The following is an 18315-nucleotide window of genomic DNA, read 5'->3' on the forward strand; positions in this document are numbered from 1 at the left end:
TTTGGAATGAAAGACACGTCCGTACCCTCTGCCTTTCCAAAAGGGCATGCATTTACTAACTCCACTGGGACCCATTCGGGTAGAAGGGGATTTGATAACAGCTACAATGCAGTTCAAGTGATCTAGCAGACGTTAGACTGGATCAGAAAATGTCCGAATGGGAGCCTATGCGGCCCAATGCTTGATCCCTTTGTGAAATTACTCCGTAACCAAACGTGGCAATCTTAATGTAAAGAAAAGCCCGCCGAGAGATTTGTTTCGCTGCTCGCTCAGGCATCGGATTTGTCTTGATATGAAAGTTCCGGCTGCGTAGTCTGGGATTGCAGCAATAAGCCTTCGCGACATGCTATGCACAAATTTTGTTACGCCATGGAAATATACGTGACAGCTTATTGCTTTTCACCGCTTCTGATCAGACGAATATTTACCATACCATGGAGCGAGCATGATAAAAGCCTTAATAATTTCGAATTAACATCTCTCAGATCTTACGGTTGCATAACACACTGGCATGTGTACTGCGCATCAGAGACAGTCATATTGGTGAGAAACATATAGTAACTTGAATGATCTAGAGCTAGAAATACAAATCAATATGAATTACAAAAAATATTGTGAAATATTTGCGTATAAGCAATAACTCTTTAGATATATAGATACACACATTTGTGAAGTTCACACACAAATAAAAATAATCATGCCTAAACTCTGTACTTTTTCTGACATTAAGTTGAACTGCGTCACCATATAAACATTTCGTGTACAGGCAATGAAGTACAAGTCGCACACAACAAGGAGACTAGATCATGCAACAATGTTCGAAAAAGTGGCATATAAATCTTGACAAGACTCATTATAAAACGGAAAGACAGCTTGAATTTGTTTTACCCTTATTGAAGAAGTACCAGTGTAGCCTTAGGCGCTACTAATCTAACTATAAATTTTCGTTGTGCATCGTGAGTATGGATATTTTTAGAGTCCAAAGGATCAGTTACACCAATTAAAGCTGAAATATCTGGTTGAACATCTTTTGGTGTGCTCATCTGTTGTAGCAGTTATTTTTCATTGTATTATAGCTTGTCTACCGAAGCATATCCGACGATTTTACTACGTGTATTATCGGTTATTGGCAGAATGTACATGCTGAAGTTTTGTGTATTGTCCTATTAGTTCAAGCTATTACCGTTATTAGTAAAACCCCTTTGTAGAGTTGTGAATAGAGATACGTGACAGGTTTTCCTCAAACACGGTATCATAATTACAATCTACAGACTGTTATAGCTTTAACTGGTACAATAACGGAGGTATACAACTGTAAAATGGTACATTTGACAACAAATTGGCAGTACTTTGGCAGTCATACAGAGAGTACATGATAGCTCTCATATACACTTGCTACAATTTGCAGCACCTGTATTGTGTTTTACGTTTTACCCATCGGCGATAACGGTGTTATTTTTAAGTCTTGAGTTTCTTAGTATCTATACTACACTCCTTTCGTTGCTGGAACAATTATCATTACAGTAGAAACTGGCCAATAAGTTCAATGATTTGACATCAGGAGTTATATAATTAGCAGGCCATTAAGTGACACAATAGACTGTTTTGGCCCATACATGCAGATTTACACGGTGGTTTATAGCATAAATGACCTCAGCTGCTCAGGACAGCAGTTTACAAGCCTTGGATATTAACGACTCCCGACTGATTCTACGGTTACCTGTGTGTAACTTTATGGCCGGCTAACGCCTCTGGCAAATTCTTCAGCCTATTTTGTAAATTTATACTATCTTTCCAGCAACACAGGAAGTCCAGTAGAGACTAACGTACTTATCTACTGACTTTACTTGTCTTATTACTATCAGTAGCAATGCAATGTCGAGTAGCTCTAGGATGGACCTATTGGTACTACAATCATCTACGTTGATAACGTCTTCTGTATACCACATTTGGGAAATCTCTTCCTCGTCCTTTCGTATATACACACTCATGAAAAAGATGGTGTCAGAAAGTGGGATTGGGATTGCACAAGGGGACATTTACATACATACTTCCACATGAAAATCACCGGAGCATTTCTAGACGCTGTTGCCGACGTGAGTCCATATCTTCCTTTTACCGTTGCTCGATGTCGAGTCGTTCGGGATGTGTTTGATCTCGATTCTTTCTACTTCTTCCAAAACAATCTTGTCGTTCTTCTGAAAGAAAATACATCAAGTACTTTCAATTGGTACATTGTCATTTCCAGTATTATCTTACAAAACAATAGTTTCATTATTTCAAGTAGTTCTTCGTATCATTCACAAATACTGTTTAAATGTATAAGTATTACTTAATGTATTACTTGTGTGACCTTATTCGTAGTAATGTACTTTGAGGTTTGGATTATAAACTTGTAATGTTTCTTCTAAATATTGACAAATAAAAATACGAGACATTCATTGGGTCTATTTGGGAATGAAACAAGTTTGAACTGTAATTTCCAACACACCAAATTGTCGACTGTACAACTCCAGCCTTTGTCAAGGAATAATCCGTGACGTCACACAGATAACACACGTGACTCCGTGAGCAGTGGATCATAAGTTGCAGAAAGTCTGTGGCGCCCAACGCCTCTGTTGAGGATGGTTGTAATGCATGCCCTGATAGTAGATGGCATTTTAGAGTCGAAAATTTTGGTAAGTCCAATTTATTGTGTTGGAAATTGCAGTTTAAACTTGTTTCATATTAATTACTTCTGCCAACACACATAAACTTGTAAGAATGTCAGAAATGGTAAACGTACGGGTTTGGGACGTTTTAGCTTCCCCTCACCCCGCAGCAGCCACCAGATGATCTCTATGAGGACGATGACGATAGAAATGCCGACTCCCAGCGCGAGCACATAGAACACCCCTGCTACACTGTTCAGCCCCAACTCGCTAGCCTTGCTCTGCTGGGAGGAGGATTCGGCAGGACAGTTTGCGTTCTCTGTCGGCCACCATTTTCCCTTTAACTCGTCCATCTTACCAGACTCCTGCATTTTCAGTATGCTAGACAACACAAAGAAACAGGAAAAGTAATGATGAAGAAGAGAAGAAAGGGAAACTATAAACCTGTTTTGCTTCCATGAACACTTTACGAAACTCAGGGAGACGATGAGGGAGCTTACATAAAATGCAATGCTTGTAGAAAATATTTGTCACAATAGTAGTATGGTAAGAGTTACTTCGACATTTTCTTTTACTGGACATTGTAAGAATATTGGACACTGAATTACTGTAATAGTACTATTTCCTGGAAGGGGCGAAAGATGCTATTTACACGATTCATAACCCTTTACTTTAATATAGGGGTGGTATAGCCGTACGCTATTGTAAAAACATGATGGTAATCACATGATCATGTTAGCTGATACTGCTTTAGGCCCCATTTTCCCTTGATGTGGTCATCATATATATTCACTAGTGCTTCGAATAAATCAATTACTTAATATATGATTTACCTGATAGATAACTGGTCTCTTAAGCTCATGCCTTCTTGTAGCGCAATCCCGTACCCTTTCATATTGAACGGTCTTCCAATGGTGGTATAGTCACAGTTAGTCAGCTTCAGATAGTCCAAGGAAGGGTTTTCCCAAATAAAAGCATAGTCCTCCGACAAGACCTTAGCGTACCCATCTTCAACTGTCGTTGCGAATGTGTTGGAGTTGTTCATGAAATCCCACATCCGTTCGTACACGCCTATACTGGAGGCCTTGAAGAACGTGTAGAGACTACTGTCCTCCACTGTCCCGTAGGGCATGGATGTTTGGGCAGCGAGGTCATCGACTGATCGGACGGGGGTGTCCATCCGTGTCACCGTGAGGAAAGCCGCGAGGTTGGCGGTGTAGGTGGAGATCATAATGAGGGTGAAGAACCACCAGAAGCCGCTCAACATGCGGCCTGACGATGCACGGGGGTTAGCTTCACCTCCTAATAAACACAAGTGTGTATATTTAGATTAAAAAAGGTATATGTTTCTTACCCCTTTTCTGACCATAGGGGAAGTATGCATTACATGGATGTGATGAAAAAAAATGTAACAAAACCTATGCATTGAAATGGGTCGAAAATACCCAATGACCACAGGTTTTATTCAAAATATTATTGAAGTAGGCACCTTTTTATAATGGATTGTACACTATGCAATGATAAGCGCCAATTGCTATTCACTTTTCTTTCCGCTTGTTCAAATGATGTCAATACATTGAGCTTTAGATAAATTCAGTTACATTCTCAGGGGAGATAAAGAATGGAGCGTTCAAATAGTGAAATACCTTAAGGAATATGTGTAAGTTTTAGAAACTTCATGTATAAACTTCATGTTAGAGAATAGTTAAACCTTTATTGATATATATTCTGTAAGTAGTCTGCAGCTTACACATGGATATATTCTGTACGTAGGGTGACTTTATCCATACATGTATTTAGCTTAGTTAGATATTTAGTTGTAGTAGACCATACTAAAGTCCCTGTGCCTTTTGTTGAGTAAATAAAGAATCTCATAATTTCACTGCCTCCATTTCATGGAAACAGCCGTTGAAATATCTGTGGGTTTCTCTACGTACCTTGTTGAACTAGAGACCCATACGCAAACCACACGCTATTCGACAGGTTGAAGGCGTCTGCATCTGGCTCGTCTGTACCAAAAGAGCTGTAGGGGCTGATCCTGTTCAGGATGTACAGGATAAAACCTACTATGAGGATGGATCCAAGGATGCACGCCCAGACTTGGAAGTTGAATGGCTCCAGGAAGGCAAACACGTTGTATTTCTGAAAGGAAAAGACATCAAAGGGGAAAATTGAAGTCTCGAAGTAAGTTTTAAACCCCAAATTCAAGAAAATCATAACATAATAACATCATACTGCATCGTTCCTGAAAGAAGAATAGGCAACTAGGTCTAGGGTCACAATATTTGAGTTTTCTAATTCAATGTTGATGTCATTCAAATGACGGCAGAAAACTCAAGCAAACACGTCACCTGGAAGAAATATTGACAAAAAGGCTCACAAAACTTTCCAGGATAACTCAATCAACAATGTTCAAATCTCAGTAGAAACGTATGAAAAGTTATAAGACATATAAACAAACAAACTCATGGAAGGATTTTTGCTTTTACAAGAAATGTCAAAATGGCACAAATCTACATACGCATGGGGTCAGTTTTGACATACGTCGGTTAAAAGACTTGGCTTAAAAGGATGTGGAGCTTCAGGTACAGTTCATGATTTGTTACCTGTTCTGGCTTCTTGAGGAGAATCGTTGCACCGTAGTCCATATACGGCTTGGTAAAGTCCACGACATCTTCTCTCTCCGATGTTATCGTTAGGGCAGAGACTGCAATGTGTGCTCTCTATAGGGGGAAAATAGTCGGTTGTCATTCAAACCTATGTCATTTAGGGCCCATACTCTAGTTTGTCAGTTAAAACAGACATAGTCGCATTTTTTCCTGATTTGGTATCTTTCAAAATATTCTTTATATTCTCTATTGTAAGTGCCTTTCCTAAGGGCACAAGATCGGTGGCATGTCAGGACTCGAACTCGGGAACTCTTGGTTCTGAGTCGAGTACTCAAGTAACGCCATGCGACTCCACAATACGTATTGAAATGTTTGTACCTTTTGTACGAGCTGCCCCACCATCCCGTTCCATTCTCCCGTGTCATCGTTCTTGGCTCCGTACTTCTGGTCGGGCGTTTCGAAAATGGTGTAGCTGGTACATGAAGAAAAAATGTCTGTGTCATATTTTCACAAATCATCAAGATGCACACGTCGATTGTTGTAATTGTAATCTGCTAGTTCCTGTGTTTGGACATAATAATAATATAATGCATTTTCTTCTCTAAAAGAATCTTTGTCCTTGGTGTGTGTGAACAGAAAAATGTTTAATATAAAATGTTTACCGTATAGTTATTTCATATATTTATCTTTCGAACCATTGTTGAAAACGTAATTAAAGACTAGTTGGAAAGGTCAACATTCAACTTCCTCCTTTTAACAAGAACTCACTAAAATGCCATTTGAAAACGCAAGGGTGTCGTAAAAGTGATAGCCTTCACCTGAACTTTAACTGCGTCTTCAGTTCGTTGAGCACATCGATGAGGAACCCCCTAAATGCTGGTGGCCCGTCTTCTGTGATGTCCTTGAATATAAAAGGTTTCTCCTGCAGAAACGGAAAGTAACATTAATCCCATAGGTCACGTCCATACCCATTCTCACCTTCCCTTCAGTAATCCTTTATGCCCTATGGCGGTTCCAGTTGGAATATAGAATGATATGAAAATAATTTTGTATGGTTTTGAATAGAATATATGGAACTTGATAATTTGGATTTCAATATGTTGTTATGTTCTCGTAACAATGGTTATATGTGACAATGATTACATATCCTATACAAAAAACAGAGATCATTGATAGCGAGCGAGAATGAAAGGGACGTCACATTTAACGTTAACGTCAAATGAAAGTAAAGAAAACAGTTTCCCTGGGGAAATTAGTCTGCCTGAAAATATTTCTTTAGGGAAATTACATCGGAATTAGAGTGGGTGTAGATACGTAGTATTTTGCAAAGTAGCGCTTTGACCGCAGTGGAATTATTGTCCACTTTTCAGTAAGAATTGAATTGGCAATTTCCACTTGTTTGGCCTTCTAATACCCGTTTCAAATGAAGGTCTGCAGTAAAGTACTAGCATAATGGGCTTTGTGATTGAGTCGGAAAATCATTTTGTTATGTTAAGTTATGTCAATAGTGTTTAGTATCAATTCAGAGTCTGGTTTTCAAGATTTAATGCTAATTACCAAAACGCATGTTATATAACACGTAGTAATTAATAATTAATCATTTTTGAATTATCAAAAAAATGTTACGCGACAATACTAGGAATGCACTAGGCAGCAAGTATGCTGATAGCGTGCACACCTGCACAAAATGAACAACCACAAACATTTGACATGTTTGAATATGGCATTTTCTCTTCTTATAAAGAATAATGACTTGGCCCACCGCAAGAGTTACCACCGTAAGAGTGGTGTTCTCAAAGCTGTGGATCTCCCTGGTAAATGCCGGCTCTGTCAGATTCAGGCCTCCTTCTACGTTCCAGGTCCCGATCTATCATAAAGATTTACGGACAAAAAAGACAAGTTAGTCCGGCTCGTAACCATACGTCTCAATAACAAGCTGTATTTACGATTAACAATTGCCGGTAGATCACACTTTGTTGGTGAATGTTGCAGACAGGTCGATACGTCTGGTGTGTGTGGGATTGGGAGGTGGAAACAAAATGTAGAGTGCGGCGATCGATCAGACAGGTTGTTAGAGGAAAGCGTTTTTGAATTGCTCCTGCGGACACGGTTTTGTGAGTTTAATTGATTCTGGTATTGGCTAGAGACAGCATCTCTTGTATTCTCTGTCTATTCTGTCAACTTGTGATTCCCCAGAGTCAAGAAAGAATTATATCAGCTCCATATTTGAGAAACAGCGATTTTCATATTTCATAATTATTGCGCTATGTTGTATGTCAGTATCGCTGAAAATTGCATCGTATTTTAAAAAAATCTTGAAGTGGTTGTGAACTTGTGGCATGGAAACTAATCTTATTTATTGTATGTAGTACAGCCTATCAAGATTTATTGGGTTTGTGGCTTGTTTCGTCGCCAGGTGGATTAATGCGATAGCAATCCCGTAGTTGGACCAGTTGTAGAACGATATCAGTGGCAGCCATGCTAACTAGTCTCGTTCATCAACGTCGTTCAAAAGACATAATGTCATTGGAGGCCACGACCCTTAAAGCCGGTAACGAATGTGAGGGACTATGTGTAGTGGGGTGTATTATGTACCAACCGATTCGATTCTACAATCGATGTATCAGAGGGAAGTAGTTATTCTTTCCCCCCGAGAAGAAGATAAAATTGAATTTGCTTTCTCCTGCAAGAGCTTAAAAGTTTCTAGTCAGCCTGGAGCTGACGTCCAATGAGTCGATTTCAAACATTTGAGTGTTGCTCCATAATAGCTATTTACTCTCCCGTGTACACAAAAAATAGGTTGGAAAACCACACATTACAATGCTGTAAAATGTAAATCAGGATAAATAACGTTATTTTTACATTAAAACTCTAATAATGGAGAAATTGTATCCTCAGATGTAGCTCTTTTGTATACGTAGGTAGTATGTATTTTGCAAACCAAGTTAACCTCACTAAGACAGAAGTAAGACAAAGTACACAGTGAATATAATAAAACTTACCGCCCAGAATTTAGTGATATTCTCGTCGTTGGTTGTCAAACTTAGAATCTCCATTTCGGCATTGTCGTTGTACCCTTCACTGTTGAAGTGTAGTGGTCCATTGAGTCCTGACATGTTGTTCTAATGCAAACATCAGATATCAGAAAGTTTTACAGTTTAGAGCTTTAATTTTGGTGCATATGGTTTGTAAATATAACTATTTTATCTCGTCTAATGCATTACTGACATATTTATTAACATCATATATTATTTAAAGTAGCTCTTCGCTAAACATGTTTGAATTGTGCAAACAACATGTTAAGGTTTCAGATCTTCTGAATGATACAGTATTGTCTGTGGAATTGTTGTCTGTAACTACCAACCACACACCTCAAACGAAGAAGTTAAGCAGCGAGTCAAGTCACTGGCAGGCCCTCTCCCCAGTTTCCTGTCACTGGTAAAGAAGAGGAAGCTGCAGTGGTTTGGGCACGTAACTAGAGCGAAGGGCACCTTAGCTCACACTACACTGCAAGGGAAGGCGGAGGGTGGACGAATGAGGGGGCGCCCTCGAAGGACCTGGACTAGTGACCTTAAGGAATGGACAGGACATCCCATGAGTCACCTGACAAGTCTGGCTGAGAACCGCCCTGGGTGGATAACTCTTGTGGACAGTTTAGTTGCCCCGACGGCAGGACAGACTGCTATGGGACCGGTGAGGTGAGGTGAACTACCAACAATCGTTTTGAAAAAAAATATAGTTGTACTGTTCTGATAAGTGTAACTTTCTTGTTTTATTTTGGGCCCGAGATTAAAATATGTAGGCATTAAAATCATACATGGTATAAAAGTCTTGCTCTAGGTGTTCGTCTTTCTTAACTTTTGTCTAGACAACATGACGCCTCTATTCATTTTCATTCGCCATGGGGATGCGATAATGGTCTTTATTTTCGTATGTTGCAATCAGACTGTATTAGTTTTTGTGGGCAATGATGGAATATTATTAAAGCTGCATTATGTAACATTTGGACGTTACAAAAAAGTAATATATAAATTTTCTTGTAATTTCTTCACAATGTAAGTTGAATCAACCATTGCAAATAAGTTCCATTCAGGAAATGGCGTTGCCAAGATATGATAGCTTACGAGTGTGTTTAAAAGCTTGAAAGACGGCTGTCAGCCATGTTTGTTTACATCCTGGTAGTTTGCAGTGGTACCACAAACTGAGTGGACCTCCTCATGCGGGGTATTTTAGTGCCAGCCATGAATGTCAGAAGAGTGATAATTGCACGAATATGTTGAAAAGTGGAAGCAAATCACAATGGTTTTTATTATACAATATTTCAATTTTTGTTGCAAAATGTTACATAATGCCCCTTTAAGATGTGGCTTAAATCGCTTCATCTTCACCTACCTTGCGCAGAGAGCCAAGCAGATTTTTGCCACCCAACCACGGAGTTGGCTTGTGACAGATTAATGGCGTGGCGGCTGTCCAGTTCCTCTCTTTGATGAGAATGTCAAAGGTCCTGGCCAGAGCCCAAACTGCGTCGTAGCTGTATGCAGCCGATAGCTAAGGGAGAAAGATTAGGTGAAGTATACGCCAAAAACAGTAACACAAGCAACTGGATATGATTTTGGAAACGGTCAGACGTTTCAGCCAGCATCCACTACCTTTCGTCAGTGACACTAAGAGACTACAGGAGAAATGTACGCTTATAAACACGAACTATTGATTGATTTGCAAATAAGTTAAGACAATTTTCATCAATAGTTCGTGCTTATAAACCAGCATTTCTCCTGTAGTCTCTTAGTGTCGCAGACGAAAGGTAGTGAATGCTACCTGAAACGTCTGTCCGCTTTAAAAATCATATCCAGTTGCTTCTTTTTTCCGTATCTTATTACCTGTATGTCTAACCTTCACCGACGTAGATAAACTATATATTATTAAAAAATTGTTGACCAATAGTGTCCAATAAATATATGATTTTTGGACTTTACATGGATTTTTAGATTGTAGAAAACACACAAACACACATTTATGGGAGTGATTGTTTTAAAATAACACCATTGAGTAAAGGTCCTTGACAGTCTTTCTAACATTGCTATGGTTTTCTATTAGACTTTATATTTCAATATTGTATTAGGCCGCAACGAATTAAAAGCTAAACGTAAACTCCCAGGCGTAGTAACTGCCGTCTGAGATATGGTGATCAAAGTAATAAAGCTGGATATCAGGCTCATTTATGGCCTCCTATATCTCTTTTATGCTCCATAAAAACATGAGACCGACCTTTGCACTTATCAAAACCTATCTTTTAAGAAAGCGCCCTGGCAATTCCCACCGACACTATAAAAGTTTTTATTGCCACATTTTTATATAAGTATGTCATATTTCGAAGTGGGGGTCAGGTATTTAGTGGTAAAGTGGAAGACCTGTCCAATCTTGAGGATTAACGCAATTGATTTGTTTGGCCAGGGAAAAATAACTCGTGGTTTTACATGCTAGTAAGCTAAACTTTCGTTCTACCTGCTTCCAATCGTTCATCTTGTAGCAAACATATTGTTGTTAAAATTTGTATGTGTTTCTGAGTTATACTGTGCATTTTGTATATGAATTATGGACGCAATTCAGCCTTGAGGTGCAATGTTTATGATCTATCAATAAACCATTTTTGATTGATTGATTTTTGATACTGTCAGGATGAATCATACCGAGTAATCTCACATTAACTTGTGATAACTAGTATAGTAATTAATAACTACTATTTATGACAGAAACCAAAAGATTCTATTAACTTATTTTGAGTATGTCGTCATCTTCTTTTGTCGTTAAATGCAATTAATAAATAAATACAAATACCTGGTACATTAAAAACGGGGATTCGACTACCTACACATTTTTTGTGTGTTTAGAACTATCTTCTGTTTCTCAAATACATTTTTTGACCTCTCTTGAAAGGTTATTACTTTACTGGCGGTTTAAGGTCACTTTGGTCATATCATATAAATCAAGTAAAGGCATTATATCCTCTAGAGTATGGCTAAATGTATTTAGTTGAAGTAAATCGTTATTGAATGACATAAATGGATAGAGGTTCTCCAAATAAAAGCACCCCTGGGAAAAGACAGTACAGTAACTGTTTATTTTTTCTTAACCTATATTTATAGTATCTACAGAGTCTGAAGTAATTAACAATGCTGTATGTTAATTAACTGCATCAGATCTCGAATATTTCAGCAATATATTACATAACCAGAAATAAGTATCATTACCTACGTTTGACTGTTTTAAATTCATCACTGGGAGTTAAAACTGTTCCCCAAACAGAAGATTACGTTCTTGTCACAGCCACCCAATATTCCTGGCATGGTATTTCAGGCGAGATTGATTACTTCTGGGAGCTGGCCTTTCGCCTATTTTGAGTTTCCAATTTGAAGAACAAGTGCAGAAGCTTGACACTGTGACCGATTGCAGACGTTCCCTGGATAGTTGATTGCAATTCATCAAATCTGACCTGTTTTAGTCCATCGGATATCTACTTGAAAGCTCGGCGGAACAATTTCAGGTCTCCATAGTATAGTTTCTATCATGATCAAAGTTCGCCTGATGTTTCCACCACTCAGTCTGCTTCCCACTGTGCCCCGTAGACTGCTTTGTTTTTCAACATTAAGCTATGCCCTAATCAGAATACTCAATCTGTGAAAGAGTTATTAATGGTATGGCTCAGGTATGCATTCAGATAACATTAATACGTTTTTCTTTCATTAAGCTAATGTAAATTCGATTTTAATTCAGTGTACATATACACACTGTGAAAACGAATAGTCATCTTGTTTCTTGTATCAAGTATGGTTGGGAGGTTGATTGAAAGTGTATCTGCTGCATAAGCCACACTGCACTGGCTTAATTTTATGGATGACATCCCCTAAGGACCCCGAAACTAGTGCGCGCGGGAAATAAAAAATTCTAGTCAGAAAAAATGCTGCTAACCCACAGGAATACAAAGCTGGTATTGTGAAGTTGCGGTAGTGCACTGTACTGATCATGAGTTATTGAGTTCCGTGGATCGTCGGCAGCCAAGCTGACATCCTCCGTACTTCCCTATTGGTCACTAGCTAACCATGGACTATGGTTGATGGCAACCAGGCTAGAGCCTCGGAGGAGGTGATTCTTTTTTTCTTGAAAACAGACGAAAATCAATGTGCGCGCGGATTTCACCCATAAAATCAAATCAGTGTTGCCTTATCTTAGCAATGCCTAGCGTGTCACATCAAAAGGAAAACCCAGACGGACCTACTATTACCTTTCTTCAGTAGTGACGCACTGAACAAAAAACTATGTACGTCATATAGTAACAGAACAAAGGGCCAGTTTCTAAGTAATCACGACTACCAAAGGTTGTTCCCTACCATCTAGCATTACTGGGCTTATGTGAGCGTACCTGATAGAGTACATTTGATGGAACAATTTGTGTGGATATTGCTCCCACTGCTTTACCATGAGGTAGTAAGCAAGCTATCTCGGATTAAGGCCTTGTGTGAGACTGTAATATCAGTTTGCCATACCGTTCACTCCGTAAGATAAAATAAATGGATGAATAAACCTACAGCAATTGCTGTACCAGAGTAACCCTCTCAGAATACACATACATGTAGTGAATACTAGGAATTTAACCCAACCGGATTATCCATTCTTGATCACCAGGCACCTTAATCTACGTTTGTGGATTACTTACTGTAGAGACGGTAATAAATCACAGCAATGTATTAAAACAGGATGTCGTAAACCAGTTCCAACGCTAATCGCATGTAAATTGATTTTCTGACAACCATAATCAATATGGTTGATGTAGTAAAAATATCCGGCGTCTCGGCCTATAGGGATGTACTTCAACGGAAGGAAGATGCCAGTAATATTACATTACTCTCAAAACAAATCAGGTATCAATAAAGAGGACTGTATTAGAAGTCATGCTGCATTCTATTGTATTAGGGGGCAATCTTCTACTGAAATTGGGTGCTTCATTGAGTGAGATGGAAAATGCACTCAGTTGAAGCAATGTTTATTAGGGTAGCAGATAGGCTACTCCGAGGAGATTGGAAATGCAAAAAGTTTTGAGATGAAGAACCCTGTGAACAAAGTGCTTCCTGCGACACTTTGATAAATGCGTTATTCTACACGACCGCTACACATGTACTCTCTTCAAGGTGAAATGCTTTAGCATTAATGATCTGAAGACAGAAAAGCAAAGAAGGTCAACAGAAATATCACGCTATCAGGGATATAAATAGTAAAACAATATGGTGTAGACGGCCTGCAGGAATTTAGTATCGTGCTGTTTTAACAGTCTGAGAAAACCTACATTAGGTATCTGAAGACCGAAAAGCAAAGGAGGTTAACAGAAATATCACCCTATCTGGGTAGTCTGATGTAGAGGGATATAAATAGTAAAACAATCTGGCGTAGACGTCCTGGAAATTCGTATCGTGCTATTTTAACAGTCTGAGTAAACCTACATTAGGCATCGATCTAGTATCGAATTTAACCCATCGTCAGTCAAGAGGTAAAATGAAGGTACGTGAGCAAACTGACACTTCCCGAAAAGAGACTTCATTTGAATCAAAATTAGTTAATGCCTTCGCCTACATGTAGGACCAGGTCGATGTGTGCGTCAACGACCTCTGACGAAAGGTCATTGACACTCTTTTTTGTGATTTTTTAGATTTCAACTAAATTTGAATTAAAACTAGGAATATTTAGATACCGTGCTTTTATCCTTGTTTGTATTATTTTACATCTATCACATCATGGCTTAATCTAATGTGTGCATGTTTTATTAATGTAGCAGAAGTCCTCGACACCATATTTGTCTTCTGTGTTACTGTATGTACTCGTAATATGTATCAATTTTGTTTCTATATAAATCAATGCACACATCCAGATATCCTTGTGGCACGTTGTCAAACTTCGTAGACATGTGACATTATATGACGCGTGCACTGACGTCTATGGTCCCTTAGATATGAAAAGGTTGTTTTCAACAGAACCTTTTGTATCGAAAATATGCTTAAGGAAAGTTCAAAAGGACGACATTTGGCATACAAAGCTTGAACCTCAGACACATTAAATGAGAAACAATGAACTTTAGGTTGTATTGTGCCGCATCACTACAATTCCTTTTTATTACGAACCAATACTGGTTTTACAAAACGTTCAAAGGTGAGTATAACTACCCATTTGTATAATCAAATTTAGTATAAGATATGTGACGCTTTAGTTCACGTAGTTTATATGGCCATATTCAGTAAAAAAAGGCGCATAGCCTTTTTTTAACATTTTTACCTATAGTTTACGATTTTAGCCCATCTAGATGTAAGGTTGCTGAGATATGGAAATTAGTCATAGACAACTGAAATTGGTGTGAAACAATAACGCTACTGTAGATGACTCACCGGAAAGTCTTGTAATGTTGGGAGGATAAAGTTGAGAGAGTATCCAGGATGCATTTTCTGAAGGTGCGCCAAGAAGTCATTTAAGTGTCCGCCTACTGTTGATATTCTCTTCCTGATACCTGTGATCATGCCAGTCGTGATATTGATGCTGTCTAAATGTCGATCACTTATTTCCTGGGTGGTGTGGGGTGGAAAATGTATGTTAGTATTTTATTCCTTGTATTGGTTTTCGCGGAGGCATTTGAAACAAAAACATTTGTATTTGATGTACATATTGACTACATAGTAATGATGTGATGGTATCCGCTTATTGAACTAGGTATTTGATTTTGTGAAACCATTCTTAACGTAAAATCAAATCCAGTAGAGCTTTCTTTTGAGAAGTAATATGTGTTCCCTGCGATTTGGAATCCAGTTTAAACTTGCAACACTGAGTTTGAGACCGGTTGATTCAGAGCAAACAGTGAAGTCCAGTGAGTATTTGTGCAGTGATCCGACTGGTGATCCAGCTTCCATTATAGGATACCGATTAGTCGTACTCGTAAAAGTAATGATGGGCTCCTTTGAACATCTAAGCATACCTTGTAGCCCTTTCAGCTATAATCCGTGTATTATGATGGAATGATGGACTCAATGCCTGATGTGTGTCTGCGTACATATACTATTTGTCATTCCCTTGATCACATGGTTTTACGTTGAATAGAATATTACATTGAAATAGGTCTAATAAAATACAACAATGATATAATTCGTGTTACTCTTGAACTTACCTCATTTGCAATCACCCAGAGATACTGGTTCCCAACCATGTGCATCTCATTTGCCTGGATGAAATGACAAATAAATGTTAATGATTGGACACTGCACGTTGTAACAATGTATGTTGGTTGGCAATCTATAAAGCTAACCCTTTTAATGTACGATCCTGTTTGCTCACCGACTAGCTCTTGGTATAACCTCTTAGATTTCTAGATGGTAGATTCCTTTCAACGGAAAATTTGGTACACAATACTGAGACATATTGCTCAGATATTTCTTATAGAAAATGAGGATTGTTGCAGAATCTCAGTACTAATAGTAATCATAGCCCATGACGAAAAAATACTGGTAAAGTATTGGACATGTGTATTGTAAATGAGCCGAGCTTGAAGAGGACTTAGACACTATTAGTCGTATTTATTACAGCATTCTTTTTTATATGAGCGAGTATGCATTTCGAATTCCAGTACTTTGAACGTAGGAGTTATAAACAAATTAAAGGTTCCCTTATATCATATGAAATTGTGTGATGTTTAAATAATGAAACAAGAAAAGATATTCTCATCCTCTGAGAACCAATACGTAAGAGGCTATGCCTTTCAAGGCAGTGAATGCGTATCACGTCTGTGTAGTGACTGCTAATTGGTTAAGCCTTTATTATGACCTTTGATTACCGGGCTCACTTCTGTGGAAATACGACGGCCAGCGTTTTACCGTCAACGTTTATTATTTCAAAAACACTAAAGACGGATTGTAACGTACTTTACAGACAAATACAAAGACTAACAGCGACAGTTTTGACATTTGTAAAGCTGGTAGCAGCTAATATTTCAAGGCAACGCGCAATATAGTTTTGAATGTGAAGATGGAGGGTGAGATTTATGACGAAAGTTAGTTGAGAAGTGTTGACTAGTGAAATGTCGGAAACTGGATTGAAAACTTCTGAATACTGCTGGCAGATTAGACGAGACTGCTTGGGGAAGTCAATGGTTTAAATTCATTTATAACAGCCTCCAGTTTAATCCCAGACTTCCAGTTTAATTTCAAACTTCCGCTTTAATTTTAAACTGTTTCTCATATCCCAGCAACCGTACAAAATGTACATCTAGATACTAATATCGTAAATTATATTTTAAATAATGTAAGAAATATATAGCACCCATCGAGGACCTACCCTTGGGATTAACCCAATTCTCCAGCAAGAGTTCTGGGAACTGGATCCAAAATTCTGTGCAGAATTCTTCAGGATTGGGTTTATCCCCACGGGGTCCTCGATGACTGCTACGTCTACATATTTCTTACATCACTTTTACCTATAATTTACGATATTACCTCATCTAGATGTAACGTTCCTGAGGTATGGAATTAGTCCAGAATGAAACAAATGTCTATTTTAAAGGATACGCAGTTAACAGCTAATAACTACAGTCGTAGCTTAAATCTACGGTAAAAGGAAATATAATCAATTCCATACCTGGTACAAAACTTCAACTGTTGTTTCCGGTGAACATAATACCACCACGTTGTTGTATCTGAAGTTTCTTTCATCGATGGACTTCAGTTTCTTCCGGAAATATTTGCTGTTCAGTTCATCTTTTGAAGATACTCTCAGTATCAGCATGTCCCATGAGTGAGTCGTTCCCTCAATGATTAACGTTTGCAATCTTTCAAAATCTAAAGAAGCAAGAATAAAGAAATTTACTTAAAAATACCAAACATTTTCAATCGATGTGCCAGTGTCATGGTATTTGTCATAGACTGGAGTGCGATATTTGTTGATTGGCTGGTACTACTCGGACAAGGGCGGCAATCTGACTGGTCATCAAGGAGCACAAAAACAATATAGATAAACAATATCAATTTTCACAAATGTAATGTAACTTTCATTTCATTTTTACCTTCGCCAAGAAGGTTATGTTTTCGTTGGCGTTCGTGTGTGTGTGTGTGTGTGTGTGTGTGTGTGTGTGTGTGTGTGTGTGAGCACGATAACTCAAGAAGGCTAAGATGGATTGCCTTGATACTTGGTAGGTGGGTAGGTCTTCATGAGACGTGGAACTGATTAGATTTTGGGCCCCCTAGCGGCTTGTTATGGTACTGCAGCTGAACTTCCGGTTTTGATATCTCGTGATCTAGACATGCTAGGGTGACGAAATTTGGATGCTAGGTAGCTCTTGTGCTGGGGAACAAGTGACGTGAGTTTGAGCCCCCTAGCGGCTTGCCCTGGAACTGCAGGGGCATTAGTTAAAAAATGTTTAAAGGCGGATAACTCAAGAACCGATTGATGGATCGTCGTGATTTTTGACATGTAGGTAGCTGAAGTGATGCTTGACATAATGATATTACAATTATGCAAATATCAATGTAATTTGCATAATTAATGAGGAAATTCTATAAATCAGCTACATTCCATGATAGGACTATTCAAGCTTGTGACATATGTAATTCAGAATGGCAGAAATACAGGCAGATATCGATTATGCAAATGAAGACTTCATTTGCATAATTAATGAGAAAATGTTATACTTACATAGTGGTAATGTCTGGAATTTCATACTTGGGATATTTGAAAGTTATGTGGGGTGAACATAATTAAACATAACTTATTCAAATAAGGACCTCATTTGCATAATTTATGAGGACATGCTATAATGGCATGCATTGATAAGATAAGACTGTCTTCTGGTGTAGAATATGATCAACAGTTATAATTGATGCAATATAGGATCCTACATGTATTTGCACAATCAGGGGGCTTCATCTATAATTTCTTAGTCATAAAGGCTAACATCATTTGGCGAAGGTATGAGATCGTGGAACTCTAGTTATTCATTTATCCAGAGTCAGCGATGCGTTCTCGTGTGTGCT

At 38.4% G+C, this 18315-nt stretch overlaps 1 protein-coding gene across 1 annotated transcript; it reads right to left on the reverse strand.

The window, feature by feature from the left end:
- Positions 1-1707: 1707 nt before the first annotated feature.
- On the reverse strand, positions 1708-17110 carry LOC109478228 (glutamate receptor ionotropic, delta-1-like). The gene is made up of 13 exons (XM_019779685.1): positions 16925-17110; positions 15462-15515; positions 14692-14865; positions 9653-9808; positions 8263-8382; positions 7023-7127; positions 6079-6182; positions 5639-5732; positions 5258-5374; positions 4589-4793; positions 3485-3953; positions 2786-3032; positions 1708-2198 (listed from the first exon to the last, which is right to left on the reverse strand). Exons 1-13 carry the CDS (start codon positions 17069-17071, stop codon positions 2079-2081), a joined length of 2112 nt encoding a protein of 703 aa, XP_019635244.1. The 5' UTR covers positions 17072-17110; the 3' UTR covers positions 1708-2078.
- Between the last annotated feature and the right edge of the window lie 1205 nt (positions 17111-18315).

Source organism: Branchiostoma belcheri, unplaced genomic scaffold (genome assembly GCF_001625305.1).
Source record: "Branchiostoma belcheri isolate BF01 breed outbred unplaced genomic scaffold, Haploidv18h27 scaffold43, whole genome shotgun sequence".
Lineage (NCBI taxonomy): Eukaryota > Metazoa > Chordata > Leptocardii > Amphioxiformes > Branchiostomatidae > Branchiostoma > Branchiostoma belcheri.